The following is a 20,464-nucleotide window of genomic DNA, read 5'->3' as shown; positions in this document are numbered from 1 at the left end:
CTAAGCATACCTGTCAGGTTTGTGCAAAAGTTTTACTCAAGACATCATCTTTCTGTGGGTATGAGCGTTAGACTCACCTCCCATGAGAAAGAGGAGGCCAGCCACATATTGCATGAGGCCTCGGTCCCAACAACAGCCAAGCACGCCAATGATCCAGCCAAACAGGATAATTGCCACAGCCATGCCCATGAAACCAGCTGTCATTCGCCGCAAGTCTGAAGAAAGACAAAAGAAGAGGGTTAAACATCAAGTTACCTGAACAGGATACTACAGCTGTGAGGAGAGATAACCTGACACACATGCAGCATTTCCTCGATGAACGATGACAGATAAGAACTCAATTGTCAGAGAATGAGATGGTAGAGATAAAGTATGGTGCTTTATTGAGTTTTAGGTTTCCAGGCTGATGATCAGCCATACATGTTTAGGAATTAAAAGTAACTTCAGTAAATAATGGCAAGTAGTTGATTGCAGGCATTATGTGTTTAAGGTTTATGTTGTGGATTTTGACATAGCTGTGTACTGTTTTAAAAAGTCCACATAACACAAGAACAGCTACACTGATCTGTAATTATGTCTCAGTCAGTGACAATCTAAATCTCAAAATATGTCAAGCCAACAAAGTAAATAAGAAGACATGATCCTATTATGTTCTTACAGTAATGACCGCTTTTCTGGAATAATAATGACATATGGAGTTTTTACAGTATTTGTAAGAATATTTGCATTACCAAAAATTGAGAAATGATCACCTTTAGGAAACATGTACCTGCATTAATAAGGGTAAAAAAGTAAAGGTACAGAGGAGCATGCATACTGCTTTAGATAGCTGTATCCAGCTCATTATCAGAGACATTATGGGGGTACATCATTACACATTGCATGGGTAACCTGCACATCTGACTTCAGTCTTTTATTCCACCTGCTCAAACTTTCTAATTCAATTGGATATATCACACAAAACAACAATACAATTTCTCAGATTTAACATTTGAAAACTTTCAGAATTATTTCAGAATCATTGCATTCAGTTTTTACCAAGGTCAATGATTTCAGTTTGACTGCACTACAAGTTTCTTTGGAGACAGATTTAAAAACACTACATTTGAAGACTTACTAGTTTATTTAATCATTTTTTCATAAATTTGAAATTAAATGTGAACCTCTAGATACACTGATGGTGTCTACAAGGTTGGACCAAAAGCTTCCGGTAAATTCCCTTGCTTTTCTTTTCTTTTTTTAAATTATTTTCTTTGTCATATCATGACAGAAATGTCAATATTAAACAAAACAGTAACAGCATCAGAAATCAAGGCAGAAAGAAGCCATTAGCATCACTATTTTTTGTGAAGCAAATGTGAGGCAAGTAAATGCAGGTTGCAATTTCTCATCATCCAGTGTCATTCTCAAATTCTCATCATCAATCCAATGTTAAGGTTATAAATGTGTTATAAATATATGTTCAAAATTTGACTAAAATCTTTTCCTAAACATAAACTTTGCAAAGTAGTTTAAGTCATTTCCCCTAACTAGGAAATATAATGCCCTAAAACTCACAAAGCACCAACTGAAAATAGAATTAGACGAATGAATTAAAAAAAAATACTTTGTTCATTTTATTTAATATTCACATTATATTTGAATTAGAATATAACTTTAATTATAATGGAATTTATATTATATTATAAAGATAGAAAACAAGGAAGTGATGTCCCAAAGTCGTTTCAAACTTGGGTGTGATCTGTTTGGTTGACCTTCCCCAACACTGTCCTAATCAATTGTTTAAATACTCCTGAATGACATTTGCTGTGTTTGCTTTCAGAGTGTAAATCTTGCTTTAGTGGGTGTATCAAGGAACCGACATGGTGTATCAAGAAACCGACACGCTGTACAAACAGTACTTTGTATATACTGTGGCAGTATTTGACTTCCCAGGAATAAGAGTACAGTTGATCAACTTTGAACTCAAGCTCCTGAAGACCTGCATTATAATCCTTAAAATGTAATCAAATGCATTGTTCCAAAAGGCACTTGAGCAGGTTTTATGTGGGCAGTTTCCTCTGAGATGGTCTTGAGTGCATGGAAGTCTTACTGTGCCTCGAAAGAACTAGCTGCCAGACTGTATTATCTGGCATACACTTTACTTTTGTAAGATCTGTTTGCTGATTGAGGGCAACAGGGGTCTGAGACTAGTCACTACAGTCCTCACTATCGTGTTAGATATTAAACCTCAGCTCTGTTCTATAAATATATAGTTAATTCTTAAGAGCAAGTATTATGAGGACAAACAGAAAGAGTAAATTAAAAGCATAGAGGATGCCAGGCTGTGCAACAAGGACAGCAAGGCACCCTGCAGGAAGATAATGACATAGACAGTAACTGGGTGCAGAGAGAGGAAGAAATAAGTGAAGGAGGAGAGAGGAGGAAGAGCTCAAAGCAAAACACTGACTCCCTTTTCTCAAGTAGATTATAATGTCATGGGTAAGCTGCCATGCCAGAGGCAGGATGGAGGCTGACACAAGGCTTTGGTAGAGGACATCATGTTGGGAGGCGAGAAAGGTCAAAACATTTAGCCTGAGAGCATCAGTGTAGAGCAACAGAATATAGAGTTTCAGTCATGCAATGCATATTCCTTCATCCATGTAACTGCTGAGTTCTTAACCCATTTCTATCAAACACGCATAGCAATGAACTTTTAATATTCATTTGGAGTCAGTCAGTGACAATACACGGTTTTAAAGCTGAGCTGTTGTAAATGATATCAACCTTTGTTATGCACAGTCCCAGGACTGAAGCTGTCTTGGAACATTTTGGGCTGAGATACTACACGTGACAACTTTGCTTTTGAGCTTGTTTCATTGTTTATTCCTCTTCCAAATGGAGAGTAGGTTTTTTTTTTAAGTCTGTTACTCTTTTTGTCAGTGATTTTGTAAACAAAAATTTTAAGAGACAAATTTTGCAGTGTGGTGGAGAGAAAGAACTTAATTCTGATCTGATCACTCTAAAAAGGTATAATAGACCATAAACATTGGCCATACCGGAGAATGTACTTTCTGAGTGCTTTCTGTATTTTTCGGTTACTATGAAATATGTCACAATGTCTGACCTGATAAAAGACATGACAAACATGTGAGTATAACAGCAAAGATTTGACCATTTTGAGGAAAGCTGTGAGATTCTCTTTACAGCTAAAGAAAAGACCCAACTGGGAGAACTAATAAACTCATAACTCATGGATAAAATCAGTAATACTAAAGGTTTAGTACACAACAGCAAAACTGGTGTGATGGAAGAACTATTGCAACTTTTGCATGAACATATGAGCTGATTTATTGGCCTAATTGAATTTAAGTATGTATATCAGTCTGAGCACCATTTTCAATAGGTGGACATGTTCACAAGTGCCAAGTCCAAGTCAAGTCTCAAGTGTTTATGTTTGAGTCCAAATAAAGTCTCAAGTCTTTGAGGACCAATAATAAGTCAAGTCTCAAGTCTCAAATGACTGAAATGAACGTTCTATCAATAGACACATGCCAATTGGTCTAGATAGGGCTGCACTGCTGTATGTTATGGACTGAAAGCATGTACTGTATTATCAATGTATGTAATATCATTATACACTGCCGGATCAAAATTGATCAGAGCATGGTCACTTGAGAGTGCTATTTCAATCCAATGTGAAGAAACGCCATCAAAGCTTGTTTGAAGTATATAAATGTGTTTGTTAATGTGTGTGCTTGCTCTGCACCACAGGATACATTAACAGACATATTAATAACTGGCTGTGTAGCCTGAACTTCTCATTGCTAACATTTTTCAGTGCATTTTTCAATCTGGAATTTTATCAGGTGTCCCTTTAAAAAAGCAATTAGATTAACGTTAAACTACATCCACGTAGACTTGGTTCAGCAATTAATTTGGTAACTGTTAACCTAGACTACTTAACCAAAGTCCTTCCCAAATTTCACAGGCTGCCGCAGATAAATCAGCAGTGCTGTGCAGTGAACAATGAAGCTGTATTCTGCATATAGTTTACAACACTGTTTACTTTGATTAGTTTGCTAGCGGGACCTGTCGATACGCACTAAGTTTCCCTTTCACATTACAAAGTGCGTTTTCACGTAGTTGAGTTTGCATCATTTATCCTGATACCACACACTTTGCAAGTGGCTGTTTGCTTGTTTGCTGTCTGCGTGAATGCTTTATAACCAACTGTGATAACATATGGCACAGTTCCAGATGAGCTTGACGTTGCCATGGTTACAGTAGTTTTGATATCAGCGGCTAAACGCATGTGTGAAGCTATGTTGCGCTCAGCCTGCCATCAGCTTTTACGGAATTAATTAAACAAAGATCTGAAACAATCATTATATTTAAATTCCACTACTCAAAAATTGGTGAACTGATAGCTGGAGGGGTGGCAATCCACCTACTTGCCACGGCCGAGGTGCCCTTGAGCAAGGCACCGTACCCCCATTCTCCCTGGGCGCTGTGAATGGCTGCCCAGCGCTCCAGTGTATGGCATCTGCATCAGTGTGTGACATGTGCATGCATGAGTGTCAGGTGTCAACCTGGATTGGTTAAATGCAGAGGAGTAATTTTGTGTATTTCGTGTATCTACATGACGATAAAGTCTAAATACGTAGAACACTGATAACATGTTTGACAAAAACGTAAAGTTAGGTTTAAGAGTTAAAGTAAGCTAGTTCCAAAACACTAAGTAACAATTAAACAAAAATATTACAATTATTATTGAGGGTGTAACGGGAAATTAATTCTTATATGCATTGTACTGAGTGCTACTGTGTATAACCTGCAAATGACCTCGCTGCAAGATACTATCCTGTCCTGTTTTCTTAAGTTCATCTTCACAATGATGGGCTTGTTTTAATGATATAGCTTTAAGGGGGGCAGGGGTGAAAGTGATATTTACAAATGTGTCTGGGGAGGAAAGGTGGAAGAAGAATCAACTATACTCACACGGAGAGGTGATGTGACAAGTGGGCAATATAACTGAGTGTCTTTGCCTCAGTGGTCAGAGTAACTTTGTATGTTTTACTGTGTTGTTCTCTCTTGCAAGATATTATTATTAAAAGGATCTTATCTCCTCAGAAAATAACTGACTCTGTGCCTTACTAAAATTTCCATGACAGGGGGGACACATATCGGAAACCTGACAGATATAAAATAACTTTTGGGTGGGACAAATGTGCCGGTCTCCAATACTAGGGGGAACATGTGGCCCTGTCCCCCCTGGTCCCTACACCTATGTGAAGAATGCTAGAAGGCATGGTGCAAATACCATAGAGCAGGAACACAAGTGAGAATCACTGATAAGGTACACTGACAACCTGTCAACACATGGAGGGAGAACATGGACTTAATAAACAAGGGAGAAACAGGTTAGACCCCAAAGGACAGAGCAGGGAATCCCAAAGGGGGTGGAAGGGGCGTGGGGGAACAGACTGGGAGCAGAGCAAACACAAAGGAAAGGAAAGTGATATGTTCAAAAATACAACAAAAGCAATATCCACTCTGAATAAAAGATTTAACAAGTCCTTGACAAAACCTATCCCCATGATACGGTCTGTCTCTTGAATAATTGATATAAATGAATAATTAATGAAGTTGTAAAAGTGCACAACTCACTTGCTTTGGAGAGACTTCTTTGGATTCTGCTCCTGTTTGATGATGTATGTAACAAACTCACCAAAAGAGTTCTATAACTGTAAGGAACCAATAAAAATAAAGTTCAATAGCTACGTCACAGCTACTGACAAAGCCATGCAGAGCTATGTCGATGTGGTTCGTCTTTCTAATCAAATTTTGAACACACTTCATGGAAAAGTAGGAGGCTGGTGGGCTTGAAACCTGGCTTGGGCAGGATGTTAGGGCTGCTTGATTCTAAAGTGGTGCCAGGGAGATTAGAGACAAGGTAGCTTGGCTTGTGGGAACCACACCATCTTGTGCAGGCCACTTAATGCCTATGCCTATTTAAGCTAATTTAGAGATTTTGACTACATTTTATTTAACAAGTAATAACTACTCATGGGTTGAACCACACCAGTCAACAATCTTTCTTCATTTTAACACCTGCAAAGTTTTATTTATGGCTGCATTATCTGCTCACAGATACAGAAACAGAGAGAAATTGCCAGCAAAGTACTCAACATAGCCTTTGGACTGTACTAGTTCTGGCATCAGGAATGCATTTTCCACATAGGACACATGCTGACAAAATCAGCGGTGAGAAAAACAGAAGCTTGCACATTCTTGCCAAGACACTGCATTGACCTCCATTCCTTGTGGACAGCCTAACCTAAACCTTAACCCTAAACAGTTAATGCATAACCCTTTCATTATTCTAACCTATCAATTAACCTAACATTTGTGTTTTTGGACTGTGGGAGGAAGCTGGAGTAATTGGTGGGAACCCATGCATGCAAAGGGAGAACATACAAACTCTACACAGAAAGGCCCAAGCAGGAATTTGAGGCTGTGGAGCGACAATGCTAACCACCACACCACTGTGGAGCCCGCTACCTAATCAGGATGACAGAAATTAAATCTTTCTCAATACAGTAGTGCTATGGTTCCTATAAAACCAATGAATTGAGTGTTGATACCAAAAAAAAGGTTCTGGTGAGGTAACAAACAACCACACAAATTACAGTTACAGAAGTAATCTAACAACTCAAATGGGGAAAAAACATTTAGTGAAACCGAACATTCAGAATTATGTCATACATCTTTGCCCTGACCTTGATAGAAAATATTATGAAGTCAAAGGTAAGACAACAAGGCTATTTCATGGGGCTTATGGTAAGATAACTTCTGTGCTGAAGGAATCCAACTCATTTTCACTACGGTGTGCAACCTTGTTGTGTTATTGGCTAAAATTACTTTTCAGTGATGGTCTACCAAAAGCACATACCTCCAAAGTAAGTCCTAAGTCCTCCAAAATAAATATATGATTATTTGTCTTCGTACCCTTTATATGGGTGAGAAGAATACCACCTCTACAAGCGGCAGAGCGGAAATATGACTCATATGAACGTTTCCACATCAGACCACATGTCATCCATTCATCCATTTTCTATACCTGCTTAATCCAACTCAGGGTGGGGGGCAGGAGCGTATTCCAGCTGTCATTGGGCAAGAGGCAGGGTGACCAGATGCCATTCTCAAGTAATTAATTTAACAAACTAAAATGTCCTCAGAAGGAGAAAGGAGGTAGGATGGATGGAGCAAACACTTCTGTGGGTTCTTTGTGTGATGTGAGACCAACACGCATTCTATTGATAACAAGACAACACTTTACTTCCTGGTTGGATGTGGGCAAAAACATTACTTGGTTAGGGTTAGAAAACAATCATAGATCATACTTTGAGAGCTCAACCGTCACCATCATGAACATAATTTTTCTGGTTGCCTTGGTTACATTACAGCAAAATATTATAACTTTCTGGTTATTTCTGAAGGAAACACGTCAAAACCAAACCTACTTGGCTAGGGTTAGAAAACAGGACTAACAACATTAACTAACAATACTATAATGTCATGGACTTTTTTATTCCTCACATGTGGTTTCTCTCACTTGATCACTTGAGGTTGCATATTCTTTGAAGATAATTACTGACTGTATCTGCCTGAATAAACAAATGCCACATTGAGACATTTTGGGGATAACAATCTCTTTATTCCATGTGTTTATACTTTAGACATGCAGGATATATAAAGGTAGTTTAAGTTAGTAAATTCCCTCTAAAAAACACTGACAAGAAAAGAAACAACACAATTATTTGTCTGCTCTCTTCCTATTACATTATAGTCATAGTGTGTCATTGAATATTGTTGCTGTAAGGAATTGTGGGACAGCATTGCCTTTACTATCTTTAGTATCTTTACTTTGATTGAAGCATAGGTCAGTGCATACTATCCCAAGAGAGATAAAAAGAATATAAGCATTTAAGCATATTTTCTTGGAATTTAGAGAATTTGAATACCACTATTTCCGCCTGTTAGGGATGCTGAAAGCAAAAAAGACTATTTGACTGTCTAAATACACAAGTTGGGACATGTAGGGAATAAGTAGCATCAGGTCAGGGAAACAAATAAAGATTGGAAATCAAGCAAACATAGAGAAGGAATTTGCAACTTCACAATAAAACCAAACTCAATAAAAGATTACAATGAAACAGACCTAACACCATGACAATTTGAGAATACGCAACACACTGCATGCCAGTCTCTGAGCACTGGTAGAAATAAATTACTCAACACTGTCCCTGTTAAAAAAAACTGCTCTCGAAGTCCAAATACTCTTTTTGGTGTGAGTAAGACAACTTCTGTGCAAAGTAAAACTCACTGTTAAATGAGGATAGGTATTTGCATCTTTGCAACCATTTTCTGAAGAGGAATATGCTAAAAGCATTTATTTGTAAATAAAATAAAATAAAATAAAGCAAATCTAAAGGAGGTCTGTCATGATTTAACAATGACTAACTAAACAAGAACTGTAGCTGCATATGATGCAGGTAACACTCACATTTAGATGATACAGATTTGAGTGAAAGTATGGATTTTGAGCAGACTGTTATCGTTAGAGATTTCCCTTTACTGTAATCATATGTTTGTCTTAAGGCTAAGTCTTACTTTTTACTGTACAGGTCTTTCAGATACATAATTGTTTTGAGCTTGAGACATTGTGCATTGTGGGATGCACTAAGAGGCTCCCTTTCTCTTATCTACATAATTCTGTTTGTATCAACACCCCACGATTGCACAGCACATGCTCTGAGGGCACTTTCTCATTTAGTTTGTACTTTTCCCTCCAGGTCCTCTTTCTCCATGTACCTCATGCTGGTCTCAGGTGTTTCTGACCATGCTTACAACTTGATTAACAACACAGCACTAATTTTTCTCTCCTTCTGCTACATCTTCCTCTACTTCCCCTCCTACCTATTTGTTATCATTACCATGACCATTATCTCCATGATTATCATAATTTGTAGTGTTGAATTGTTTTTTTCAGCATGTATGCCTGATAAATAAAGAAAAACTATGCTGATATTCTTTACCATGTTATGGTGTCATTCATGACTTGTTATTTTATACTTGTTCTTTGCATGTCAGAGTCAAATGTACTTTTCTGAAATACCAACTGTATAATATACTGTAACAGGAACCAACTTCAAAATCTGAGATGAACAATAGAAACATGGATGAATTAAATGCATCCCATTTAGTAATGAAGTGAGATAAAGAAGCTGGAATGCAGAATTGTTTGTGGAAAGAGAGTTTGCTCTGAATTTAAATGCATTTTTGATGTTTGTTTAGGCAAAGCCATAACTTTGGTCTCTGAAAATAATTTAGAGGGCAGATATGTAATACACTGTAGATTTAGGTATTTGTTAAATATCTGAATATATTCTGTTTGTGCAGTAATTTCAAAATCACTGTTGGATTTTTGTTGAGTTAAACATACATAACATTTGATTTCATATAGCCAAAAAAAAGTTACTGGCTCCATAGTTTGTTCATAATTTTTATGACCTAAGTGGTTGCATTAATGAAGGCTCCTTTTTTACATTACCTTATATTCAACTTCCCCCCAAACTGTCTTCTGTTTAGTTGTATTTTCAGAGCGTCAAACTCATATTCAGTTTAATGTCCAAAATCCTGCCTGTATCATGGAGACATGTTATTATTTAACAGTTTGCCAGCCTGAGATTGCTTCATGATGTCTTAAAAAATATTTGAAATGACTGATATCAAGATATTCAAAAACTTACAAGTAGCTTCACCAGTATATAAGAAATGACAACAATTTTGTGATTATGTCAAAAATGTGCATGAAAAGGTTAGTGAATATTCTGCCCTAATCTTTATTTTATGCATGAATCCAATCCCAAATCGAATTAACTTGTTGAATGTTGGACTTTTATCATTTTTCAAGTGACATGAGGCAGGGTGTGCAGCACAATGGACACTACGAACCGCTGCAATGAGGTCATGTAAAAAGTTCTGAAGAAGTAAAGATTATAGATGAGTTATTCAAAAATGCAGAGAACTGTGAATATTCCTTAAGACACCATGAAATCCAATGTTAGAAAATAGAAAGAATACATTCCACATATTCCATATATTCCACAACAAACCTGAAAAGAAAAGGCAGACTACCAAAAGCCATGGAGCAAGCAAGGATTGGATTTAGCAGAGGTAACAAAGAGGCCAAAGTTAAACTTGTGTGTTGTCCATAGAATCACCTTAAATTGTACACTCCTCAAAGCGGGATTTTATGCAAAAGTGTCTTGTCCACATACGCTCTACTCTCTCAACATGAGAGAGACACATACTGATGTCACACTTTTGGAAAGCTACTATAAATCCAACCTTAGTGAGAGAGGATATACAGTATGCAGAGGATGTGGGCCTATGTGATGCTTATAAACCCAACACATAAAATAACAAAGAAACAACTTCTAACCCAGATTGATGAGGTACAACAAAGATGTTACAGCGAGAGGAAGACCAGACGAAATGTCAGCCATCATCATCCACCCATCTGAGAGTTTGTACCAAGCCCAGTACAAAGCCCTAAAATCCTTAAGACAAAGGAAGCTGGCCTAAGATGGAACATCCTAACTAAGCTGAATACTTGGACCCTGCATGATCCTTTGCGAAGGTTCAGAGACAAAGTGCCTTCAGAAAATCTGCTTTAATATGTGAATGCAGCCCTACATACTTTACCAAGTGGTACCACGACAGAGACCAATCAGCTGATGTACACTACAGCTGACCTAATTCTAGAGCTGCTTTGCTACAAGATGAATAACACTCGCTATAAAAAAGTAACTGTACTTTTACTGTACTTTTACAGTGAAATTCAGTTTATGCTCAAGATATATAGCAATATAGCAATATCCCCAACTCCACATGTAAATCTCCCAAGGTCTGCTTACATTGTTACATTGTTTTTCCTGCCAGACCTCCCAAGAGGGAACGTCATAAAACCTCTCTCTACAGCCTCTACAGGGGTCAGCAAGGCCCCTCCTCCACGCTTCTCCCCACTAGCAGGAAGGACGAGGGCTGCTATGCTTAATTTGCTCTCCAAAACCCTCAGGATCTGCATGGTCTGCCATTAGCCACTAATCATTCTCTCTGTGACTCTCTCTCTCTTGCAGCAACACAATGCTTGCACGGATGCCTTATCAGCAGATGAAACAGTGGCAAGCGTAGGGCTGAGATTCTTCAAGGAGCGATGACCTGGAGTTAGTGTGAGTACTAACTCCACCAGCAGAAGAAGCAACCAGTATTCGTCTTTTCGAGAGCACACAAGGACTTGCAGCAAAGACTGAACACATTTCACTGAACACAACCAGTCTCCGGTCCATTTCTTTAAGTACTGAATCTTTTCCAAGGACTGTAGAAAAAACACATTTGCATCAGCATTAGCTCCACATGGCTAAATATAATATGGTCCTGATCGCCATCTCGTGACCACACCAATGACATGGTCACAGCCGCAATCTTGCAACCTCACCACTGATATGGCAACATCCACCATCCATGCACACACGCTGATTCGTCTCTCTTTTATTGTAGTTGTAATCGTAATTGTTTTGTACGTAGTGTGGTAGCATAGCAGGAAATAATGTTTATTAATAAGTACCATTGATTACATCACTGTGCTAACTTTAATATATTATGTTGTGCTACTTTAAAGGAGAAGTTATGTGTGACCACAGTGTATGATACTGGGATAAATGCTGGTTGCAAAAGTCAGTGCTAAAGCTCTTCACAACTGCTTTGTACACATGTCTAATATTCCCAGACTGACATGCAAAAACTAACAGATCTTAAAGACTGCTACTGGTGTATAATTATTTGTGTCTGGATTTGCCAATGGTGCCCCATTAAAAATATTTTTAGTTGATAGCTTTATTGAATATTAATAACTGTATTTAGATACTTATTAATAATTGCTAATAACTAAGCCAGCTCCTACTTTTTCATCAACTGAATACATACATATATATATATATATATATATATATATATATAATTCAGACAATTTAGAGTCACCAATCAACTTAAAATGTATAAATATGTATAATGTATATATATATTTGTACTTTATAAAATGTATATATAAAATGTGTGGGCTAAATACACACAGATCTTTGTAAAATACTAAAGCAAAGCTTTAGGGGTGAGTTCTTAGGTTATTGCCCTACTTTCTGCAACATTTTTCAACACCACATCAGAGATACCCTGTGCGTGCTCTGTGTTGATAGTAAAACCTTCTCAAACAACTCCACAAGTTTAAAGATTCAAGAGGATAAATATGGGGTCAAATCCATTCTAGCATATTCTAGGGCTCCTTGAAATTCAATGATCTTTGACTCCACAGCAATACATTTTATTACTACCCCTCTCCTGCACTGATACATGTGATGAACCATATGCGCCTTCTTTTCCCAGCAGCAGCCAAGGGCAAAAGATAGATTTTAGCAAATAAAAAAGACGACAAATGGAAAGCAGCTGGTGGTTAAACTGTAATACATTATCTCACAGAGGGACTTTATCAGTCCCTCTTTCCACCGCAACCATGGATTCTTTCTTCAAACAAACTGCTTTTCCTAAAGGCAAATATGTGTGCACTTCATGCACTCTTCAAATCATGTTTCCCCATGCTTTTAGAACAATTTAAGCCTCATGTGGTGAGATGGAAAATAAGGGAACATAATTTTAAATAAATAAATAAAACAGACAATTGCAGCATGACAGCAATCTTTTCATTTCAAGATTTTGTTTTTTAATGTTAGTATACATATAATATACTTATAGTATGATATACATTAGCATACTAATGCGACTTTAAGAAGAGAACAAGTATTTAGAAATCACTCTAATTTTCTGGCAGAAGATCATTAGTGGTGTGTGCACCACTTTAGGTTTCATGGGACTATAATTTTTGAGCTGTGAGATGTTGTCGTAGAATGAACTGGTTCCCTTTTTCACTGGTTTGTCATCCATCATTTCTCTTTTACCTCTGCATGGTCCTTTGTTCTGAACATACATAGTTGATTGATTATGTTCCCTTTGTTCATGTAGCGGTTCCTGTTCTATTTGTGAATCTCAAACTGAGATCACCAAATAAAACCCGTTTTTCTTTCATCTTTCACCGATGAATGTCTCACTATCACGTTCTTGTTGCTTTCATTGTCATATCTATTTAGTTGTGGTGTAAGGAATGACTTCACATTAAACCAAACAATAGGAGGGAAGGTTGTAGGAGAGTGCCTACAACCATGGAGTGGAATTCAAGTTTGTGCACATTCTTATAATTTCATACATACACTTTTCCATAGATATGCATGGCTTCATAAAACTGACAAAAAGAATGCATATGAACTTTGTTGTGCTTGCAAAGTTATTTTTGTGCATCTTACCCCAGGATTTTTTAAAGTTTTGAGGACTGAGTTCCAATTAGGACAACATATTGTCGAAGGCCATAGAGGAAAAATGTACCCATCAAACCATCTTAATCACTGAACAACAACTGCTCTAAGGAATTTTATGTACCGATGCTTCTTTTAAAACAATATAACCACTACCATCATCTGTGTGAATATACTGTTGTTTAATTTGTTTAATGATTTTTTTTGCCCAATATCACTGACATCTGGTATAATGTTTGTTTTCATTGGCAGAGAAGGGTCATAACACTTTCAAAATACAGCAGACACTTATTCTGTATTTCATTATACAAAGTTTTTTTTGGAGATTAGAAAGGTAATTCTATGTATTGCTTTAACTAATGACAATGATCAAGATGTGCCTTATGTCTATAATAGTGCAAACGCTTCCAAATACGCTGAAAATATCTACAATTTTCAAAACCATAGAAACTGCCATAAACAACCTGCCATATTTTTGTGTTTGTATTTTGTACTTTTAGGTCAAAAAGGGGGCTGCACGGTGTTGTGGTGGTTAGCACCTTCACCTCACAGCAAGGGAGTTCCAGGTTCAGCTCCCAGCTGGGGCTTTACTGTGTGGAGTTTGCATGTTATCCCCGTGTATAAATGGCTTCAGCTACCTCCCACCCTCCAAAAGGACTGGCAACCTGGTGCATTGAATCCTCCTGATTGCTGATTTTGCGTTGTGAATAACTGTGGATCATAAATGCTGCTTTTTTTTTCTGTATCAGCATTTGACAGGCTGGTGTCTGTCTACTTTTCTCCTCCGTTTAATAGCTTCTATTGTTCATCTCTGAGCAGCAATTCCTTTTTAATTATATTCTCTACTCCAAGACCAATGGTCCAATAAAACATAATTTCATAAAAGGAAAATGGCTTTTGGTCCCTGTATGGAAATGTTATTTTCAGCGTCAGTAAGATGGCGTGGAAAACGCTCTGTCTGCTACAGCTCAAAGAAAGTTTGGTAATCAGCAGTTTGCGTACTCTGTTTGTCCTCACGGTCTGCTGCTGTAACTCTCATATATTTTCAGTTAAATTTTAATCATTGTAGTGGATCTTCAGCCTGTGACTTGGTGTACACAGGTCACACACATACACATTGCCTTATCTACTCATACTTTAATTTGTAAGTTGAATTCTTATAGACTACCTTTCATCAAAAAATGTATGACGTACTGTAGATGGTCCTAGTGAAGTGAAGTTGAACTGAATGATGCTTTACTGATCTGCAATGGGGTATCATATTTTTTATATACAAATTTGTTAGGAGGGTTTCCATGGGCAGCTGTTTGGACCAAGAGTCAAAAAAGATGGTGCTGGAATCAATGAAACTGGCAAGCTTGAGTATTTAGTGGAGAGTATTCTTTAATATTGTGTACACAGGGTCATAGTTCGCATAGTAAAGAAGTAAGACCCCAAAAAAAGGAAAGTCAGGTCCTATTTATACCCCAAGGTACGTGCAGAACAACATGTCTGTCTTTAGGGGATATTTTCACCATATGGTTTCTTTAAAGAATGGTTTCTTTAAAGAATGTTATATGTTGACATGTAAAATGGTTTCTATAAATCTACTGGTGCCAAATATCACAGTGCTGACCATACAAATGTCATCATCAGTCAGGTCTGGCTTCTCCAAACATACTATTCTAATTATCAAGGATGAAATGAACAAATGAATAAATAGATTTTTTTAGATGAATGCTCTGTAAATGTGGCGTCTTAAAAGTAAGAAGGTTATCGTTTCTAACCTGTTGATCAGATGGGGGCTATATATGGTCTCCTTGTGCATGTGGGTTTTATTTGAAGACTCTGGCTCCCTCCTGAATCTGTCAGACATGTATGTTAATAATAATATTAATAATATTAATACATTTCACAACACTCAAAGTCACTGAACTGCCCACAGATACTCCTTGACTCAATAACTCAATTTCAGCTGTTAAAGGCTCCAGCTTGCCACAACTCTCTACGGCAGATAGCAATCATAGCTATAACTTCCCACACTTTTATCTGCTAGCTGGTGTTCAGATGCGGAGTGGTCAACCTCCAATTACAGCATCAACTGATCGTTCACCAATCTCTGCATGTGCCAAAGTGTCCTTGGGAAAAGCACTGCTGATGACATGCTCATAGGTATGTGACTGTAGAGAAAAAGAGCTTATTTCACATATCTGTTATTTCAATATGATGCACTGTTTTGTGAATGGGAAATCTTATATGGGTCCAGACCATTTATTACTGCATTTATATTTCAAGACAGACAGTTATGTCTATAGATGTCGAATCAGTCATTCATTCATTTTCCATTTCAGCTTAATTTTTATTCAGCGTCTGAAGGGGGACTGGTGCCTATTCCAGCTGCCATTGTATGAAAGGCAGGATATACTCTGGACAGGTCACCAGTCCATTGCAGGGCCAATACATAACAAACAACCAGGCACACTAACACTTGATCCAGTGTAGAAAACATGCAAACTTTACGCAGAAACAACCCAGCTGAGATTCGATTCCTAGCAGTGCGCCACCACACCACATTACAGCCCAGATATGAAATCAAAATTGTGATTTTCAATCACAAATTCAAAACTACCAGTTTGATTGACCATGTAAAGTTAACCATTTCAAAGTTCAGATCTATGGATTTTTCAGGATAAGAGGGTCGAGTGTTGGTATAGGTTTCAATGACACTGGGCTTTTATTGCTTTTGTTTCAATAAGCATGTGGCCTTGTCATAGAGGCTGCCTGCGGCCAGAGCAAATTAGGGAGGAGACATAGAGCTTAATTTCATTACCTCATGTTAACTGCCACTGGGGAGAAAACAATTGAGTGGGAAAATCTAATTATGCAAGATAGAAGGAAAGAGAGAGAGGGGGGTTGTGATGAGGATGGGTTGCAGTGAAGGCGATGTCTTTAAACATATGTGCTGTTTACTGAGGATGCCCTCACATCATGCCCCATGGCTTTTTAACACAGCAAAGAAGTCTCATGCTTTCGCTCCAGGGTCAGGGGCCATATGGGTGATTTCATAGTGGGGCAGTCAACAGCAGGGTGATCATCCTTGCAGGTTGAGCCACGGTCCTGAGGGAGCTGAAGGAGTGCAATGGCAGAATGAAGATGGATAGAAAATGATTGCTGCCAGTCAGAGCTGGATGCTGGAACAAGCGAGTGCAAGAAGACATCCCGAGGCTCCAAGGTTGGTTGCTGGCCCCTGCTGGGGCCTCTCTCTGAAAGACATATACTGAGCAAAAATGGTGACAGGACAGCTGGTGTAAGCAGTGTTACTACACTGGCATCCTCTTCAGTTTATCACTGTCCTCAGGACAACAAAAAAGATTTGACATCATAGCGATATGGCCTTTATATTGCATCAAAACACAAATATATATAAGAAGATGTCGTAATTATAAGATAAAAGCCAATGTTTAAGCCCTGAGCCACGTCCACATGGATAATTATTCTTCAATCACATTGGAATAATTCTGATAAGAGATTCAGATGTGCATACAAGGAAATTAAAAAGACAGATTTAAATTGTTTGTTTACGTGTTGAAAAGCTTTTAACCAGAAAAGTGGGCCTTCCTGCTTCCTGAGAAAAGTTCCAATAGACTCTTAATAATTTCTTAACAAAAGAAGAACTTTTTCTTCACAAATTAATTCCCAACTAAAATGCACATATATCTATAGAAAAACTCAAAGTAAATATTATCCTTTATTTTTCAGTTAACTCTGCGCCCTATCCAGGAGCAAAAAAAAGAGTCTATGGATGAAATTTCAAGAGAAAGAGCCAAATATGACCACTGAGCACCCCAAATATACCTGCTTTTGATAACAGATACATTGCCTTGGGGATCCTATATTTGTTTGAGGAAGCTACTGCTATTTCCTGCAAAGCTATATAACATATTTCTTTTCCAATATGATGTTCCTTTTTAAAGCCTATGAAGCTCAGAGAGAGCAGCACACTGTAGATGGTGCAGAGGTGCTGACAGTCAATCATTGCACAGCGTCATTAAAGCTGTGCAGATTTTGCTAGGCACTGTCTAAATGGCTGTCGTGTGTCCCTTTGAGGCCACTCTGCTGGCACTGCTGATAAAACAGGGCTTGACTGACTCAGCTATTTTTGACACAAGATTTTCTTAATCTTCTCGGGACCATTGCCAATTTGCAAGGTTCTAGAGCAGGACTTGAAAGCTGCTAAAATCATTCAAACATGGGTTAAAACACTCAAAGATTGAGCTCAAGAAGACAAAGATGACCAAAACTCTTAGCTTTAAACAACTGTTGCTCATTTCAAAGGAATGTGTGTGAAAAAGCAAAGCACACTCTCGAACAGAAGGGGAAATGGCATATTGGTTCTGGTTACCTCACAAATTCTTTCTTCATTTTGATTGAGTAATATTTTCTTTTACAGCTAGTGAAATCAAATTAAACTATTGTATTACCTTATTGTCACATTTCACTAATATGTCACATTGTTTATGCATTTGGCAGATGCTTTTATCCAAAGTGACTTACAAATGAGGATATAACATTGCAGCTAACATCAAAGCTAATAATAAGCTACATAGAAGGAAAACCACTAGTCAGGCTCTGTCAGAGGTGACAGTGTAGAAATAGAGTGCAGGTATAGAGGGAAGTACAGAAATAGAAGTGCAGTAGAGGGGGTAGGGAAGTATAGAGTATGTGCTAGGGTAGGAGATGCTCTCTCAAGAGCTGGGTATTCAAGAGTTTCTTGAAGATAGGCTGTTGTAGCACTTAGTAGGTCATTCCACCATCGTGAAACAACACATGAAAAGAATTTGGATTGTCTTGAGCATCAAGAGCACGATTAGACTACGAACAGGGATTTCACCTGCTCGGATACTGGCATATTCATCAACTGCTGTAACCTTTTTTTTTTTTCTTTTTTGTTTTAGATGGTGATGGTTTTAGTTTGGCTATTGTAGACGTCAACTCCATTTCCTTTCACTGATTTTGTTCTTCATTTCTATTCTCTTTCATATTGCTTTCAGTTTTCTGGCCTGACACCTGTATGTCCTGTATGTTTTCTTTGCTCCAACTTATAGACACTGCTGACTTGGAACAACTAACATCTTTTGTCACAATTGGAGTTGAATTACCGAGTTTTAGAATCATCTCTACTGTCAGCTCTGTTTTTGGGGCTATGATTCTTGCCAATCAGAAAGGTGCAACAGCTCACTAAGCTCTGCAAGCACTTTTAGCTGTGCAGTCATTCACAAATTTACTTGTAGGTATTTTTTTTACAAATGCAAATTATAAAATGATTTCATATATTTTTCTGTACTTCATATGAAAATAAATTGCAATAAACAATAACAGTTTATTTAGGTTATTTAAGTATGTTTCGGAAAGCCAGAATGTTCAGCTAATAATTGTTTTGTGTTACATTCATGTTTATTGTTTTTTTTATTTATTTTTTCAAAATCAAAAAGCAGAGTAACATTCTTTAAGGATGGTGATTCCATGTCAGGGGTTGTATAAGACGGAAAACATAAATATTGCACACTGAAAGCAAGTGACGGGCTCTTTTTGTAAATTAGTTGCCGTTCAACAAATGGTCAACTTGGATGTGCAGCATTCACAGATTGCGCCATTTGCTGTGAGAAAACTATGTATGTGTGACTCATAGGGACGATAAAAGTTTCTGACTGAATGGAGTTGTATTAGTGATCTTAGCAATGCTCATTTACACCTCTGTGATTTAACTGAGATTTCAGTTTGCAACATATCATACCTGCAAGAGTACATCTTTTGTACAGATGAGCACGCATCTTTCAACAAGACAATGTAAAACCCCAAACCTGTACCCAACAGAAAATAATGCAAAACGACAATGACTGCACACTTCATAACGTTGTATCCTTAAAGCAATTAAGACTTAAGTGTTGTAGGAAGGAAAGCCAACATTACAAAGCTTTACTGTTCCAACTTTATATCATACAAAATACCAACTTCTTCTAATTTTCGGATCCATCCATCCGTCCATTCATCCATCCACTCATCCATCCATCCATCCAGGCAACAGGTCCATGAGGGAGACTGAGATGACATTTATATATAGTTTTACATATATATAGTATACAGTCACAAAATTATATACTTTGGGTCTTTGATAACTTTAGCTACTCAGCGCAGTTGCTCATCACTCGGAAGGTTGGTGGTTCCATACCAGCTTCCGCAGGCTACATGTCAACACAGAACCACACGTTGCCTACCGATGTATAAATGGTTAGAAGACTTAGAATGGGTGAGTGCTTTGAGTGGTCAGTTAGACCAGAAAAGTGCTACATATAAGTACAGTCCATTTGGTGGAGCAGGAACAGCAATAAGCTGATTAGTGAGAAATGTGTTCAGAACCTTGGTGGTGAGGTGCTCTGCAGCTGTTTGTCTGGATGGAATGCAACATCTATGGTGCTGACTCTGTGGGTAAAGTGACAGAATCTCAAAGATAACACAATAACTCTCTAATAAAAATGAGAGAGAATGGAAAAAGACTGCACATTTTTGCACTTTAACCAAACAGTGAAAGTACTGATTAAACCATGAAATGCAAACACATGCCACATACCAAGTTCACATACCAAGTACCTACAATTGTCAAAAACTTTCATGGTCTCATTAACATACCCTCAACACTTAATGTTTCTTAACTTTGAAAAGGGAGACCTATTTCAACTCAGTCCTGTGTCAGTATTTGAAAATTTTTTGGCCTTTTGTATTTAGAGCGACTAGATACAATATACACATATGCCTTTTGAGCAGGTTAATGTCAAGATATGTCCACCAACTTAGCTCAGATGGGGTCTGTTTGCTGTTTGATGCTATGCAGGACAAAATCAACTATTTACAAATATATTAAGAGCTGCCTCCAGATTAAAAGCAAGTCAGATGAAACAATCCAGTGAGTTACTCCAATTCAGGAACTCTGGTTTGTGTTTCTAATAAGGCTGTCACATATA

The 20,464-nt window shown here is 37.7% G+C and overlaps 2 protein-coding genes and 1 long non-coding RNA gene across 4 annotated transcripts in view; 2 read left to right on the top strand and 1 right to left on the bottom strand.

Moving 5' to 3' along the window:
* The window catches only part of mrps33 (mitochondrial ribosomal protein S33), a 216,316-nt gene that overhangs the window by 107,287 nt on the left and 88,565 nt on the right, over positions 1-20,464 (top strand). The gene's annotated exons all lie outside the window — the stretch shown is intronic.
* tmem178bb (transmembrane protein 178Bb) overlaps positions 1-20,464 on the bottom strand; it is a 105,927-nt gene that overhangs the window by 6,002 nt on the left and 79,461 nt on the right. For both annotated transcript variants that reach the window (XM_072377572.1, XM_072377573.1), the window contains exon 4: positions 78-215. In XM_072377572.1, coding sequence (XP_072233673.1) covers positions 78-215 — 138 coding nt within the window. The remainder of the gene's footprint in view (positions 1-77; positions 216-20,464) is intronic.
* LOC140282969 (uncharacterized) overlaps positions 1-20,464 on the top strand; it is a 65,180-nt gene that overhangs the window by 17,611 nt on the left and 27,105 nt on the right. The gene's annotated exons all lie outside the window — the stretch shown is intronic.

This window comes from Leuresthes tenuis, unplaced genomic scaffold (genome assembly GCF_036924035.1).
Source record: "Leuresthes tenuis unplaced genomic scaffold, fLeuTen1.0.hap1 SCAF_23, whole genome shotgun sequence".
Lineage (NCBI taxonomy): Eukaryota > Metazoa > Chordata > Actinopteri > Atheriniformes > Atherinopsidae > Leuresthes > Leuresthes tenuis.
Note: the sequence above shows the minus strand (reverse complement) of the source record. Positions and strands in the feature narration are given on the sequence as shown.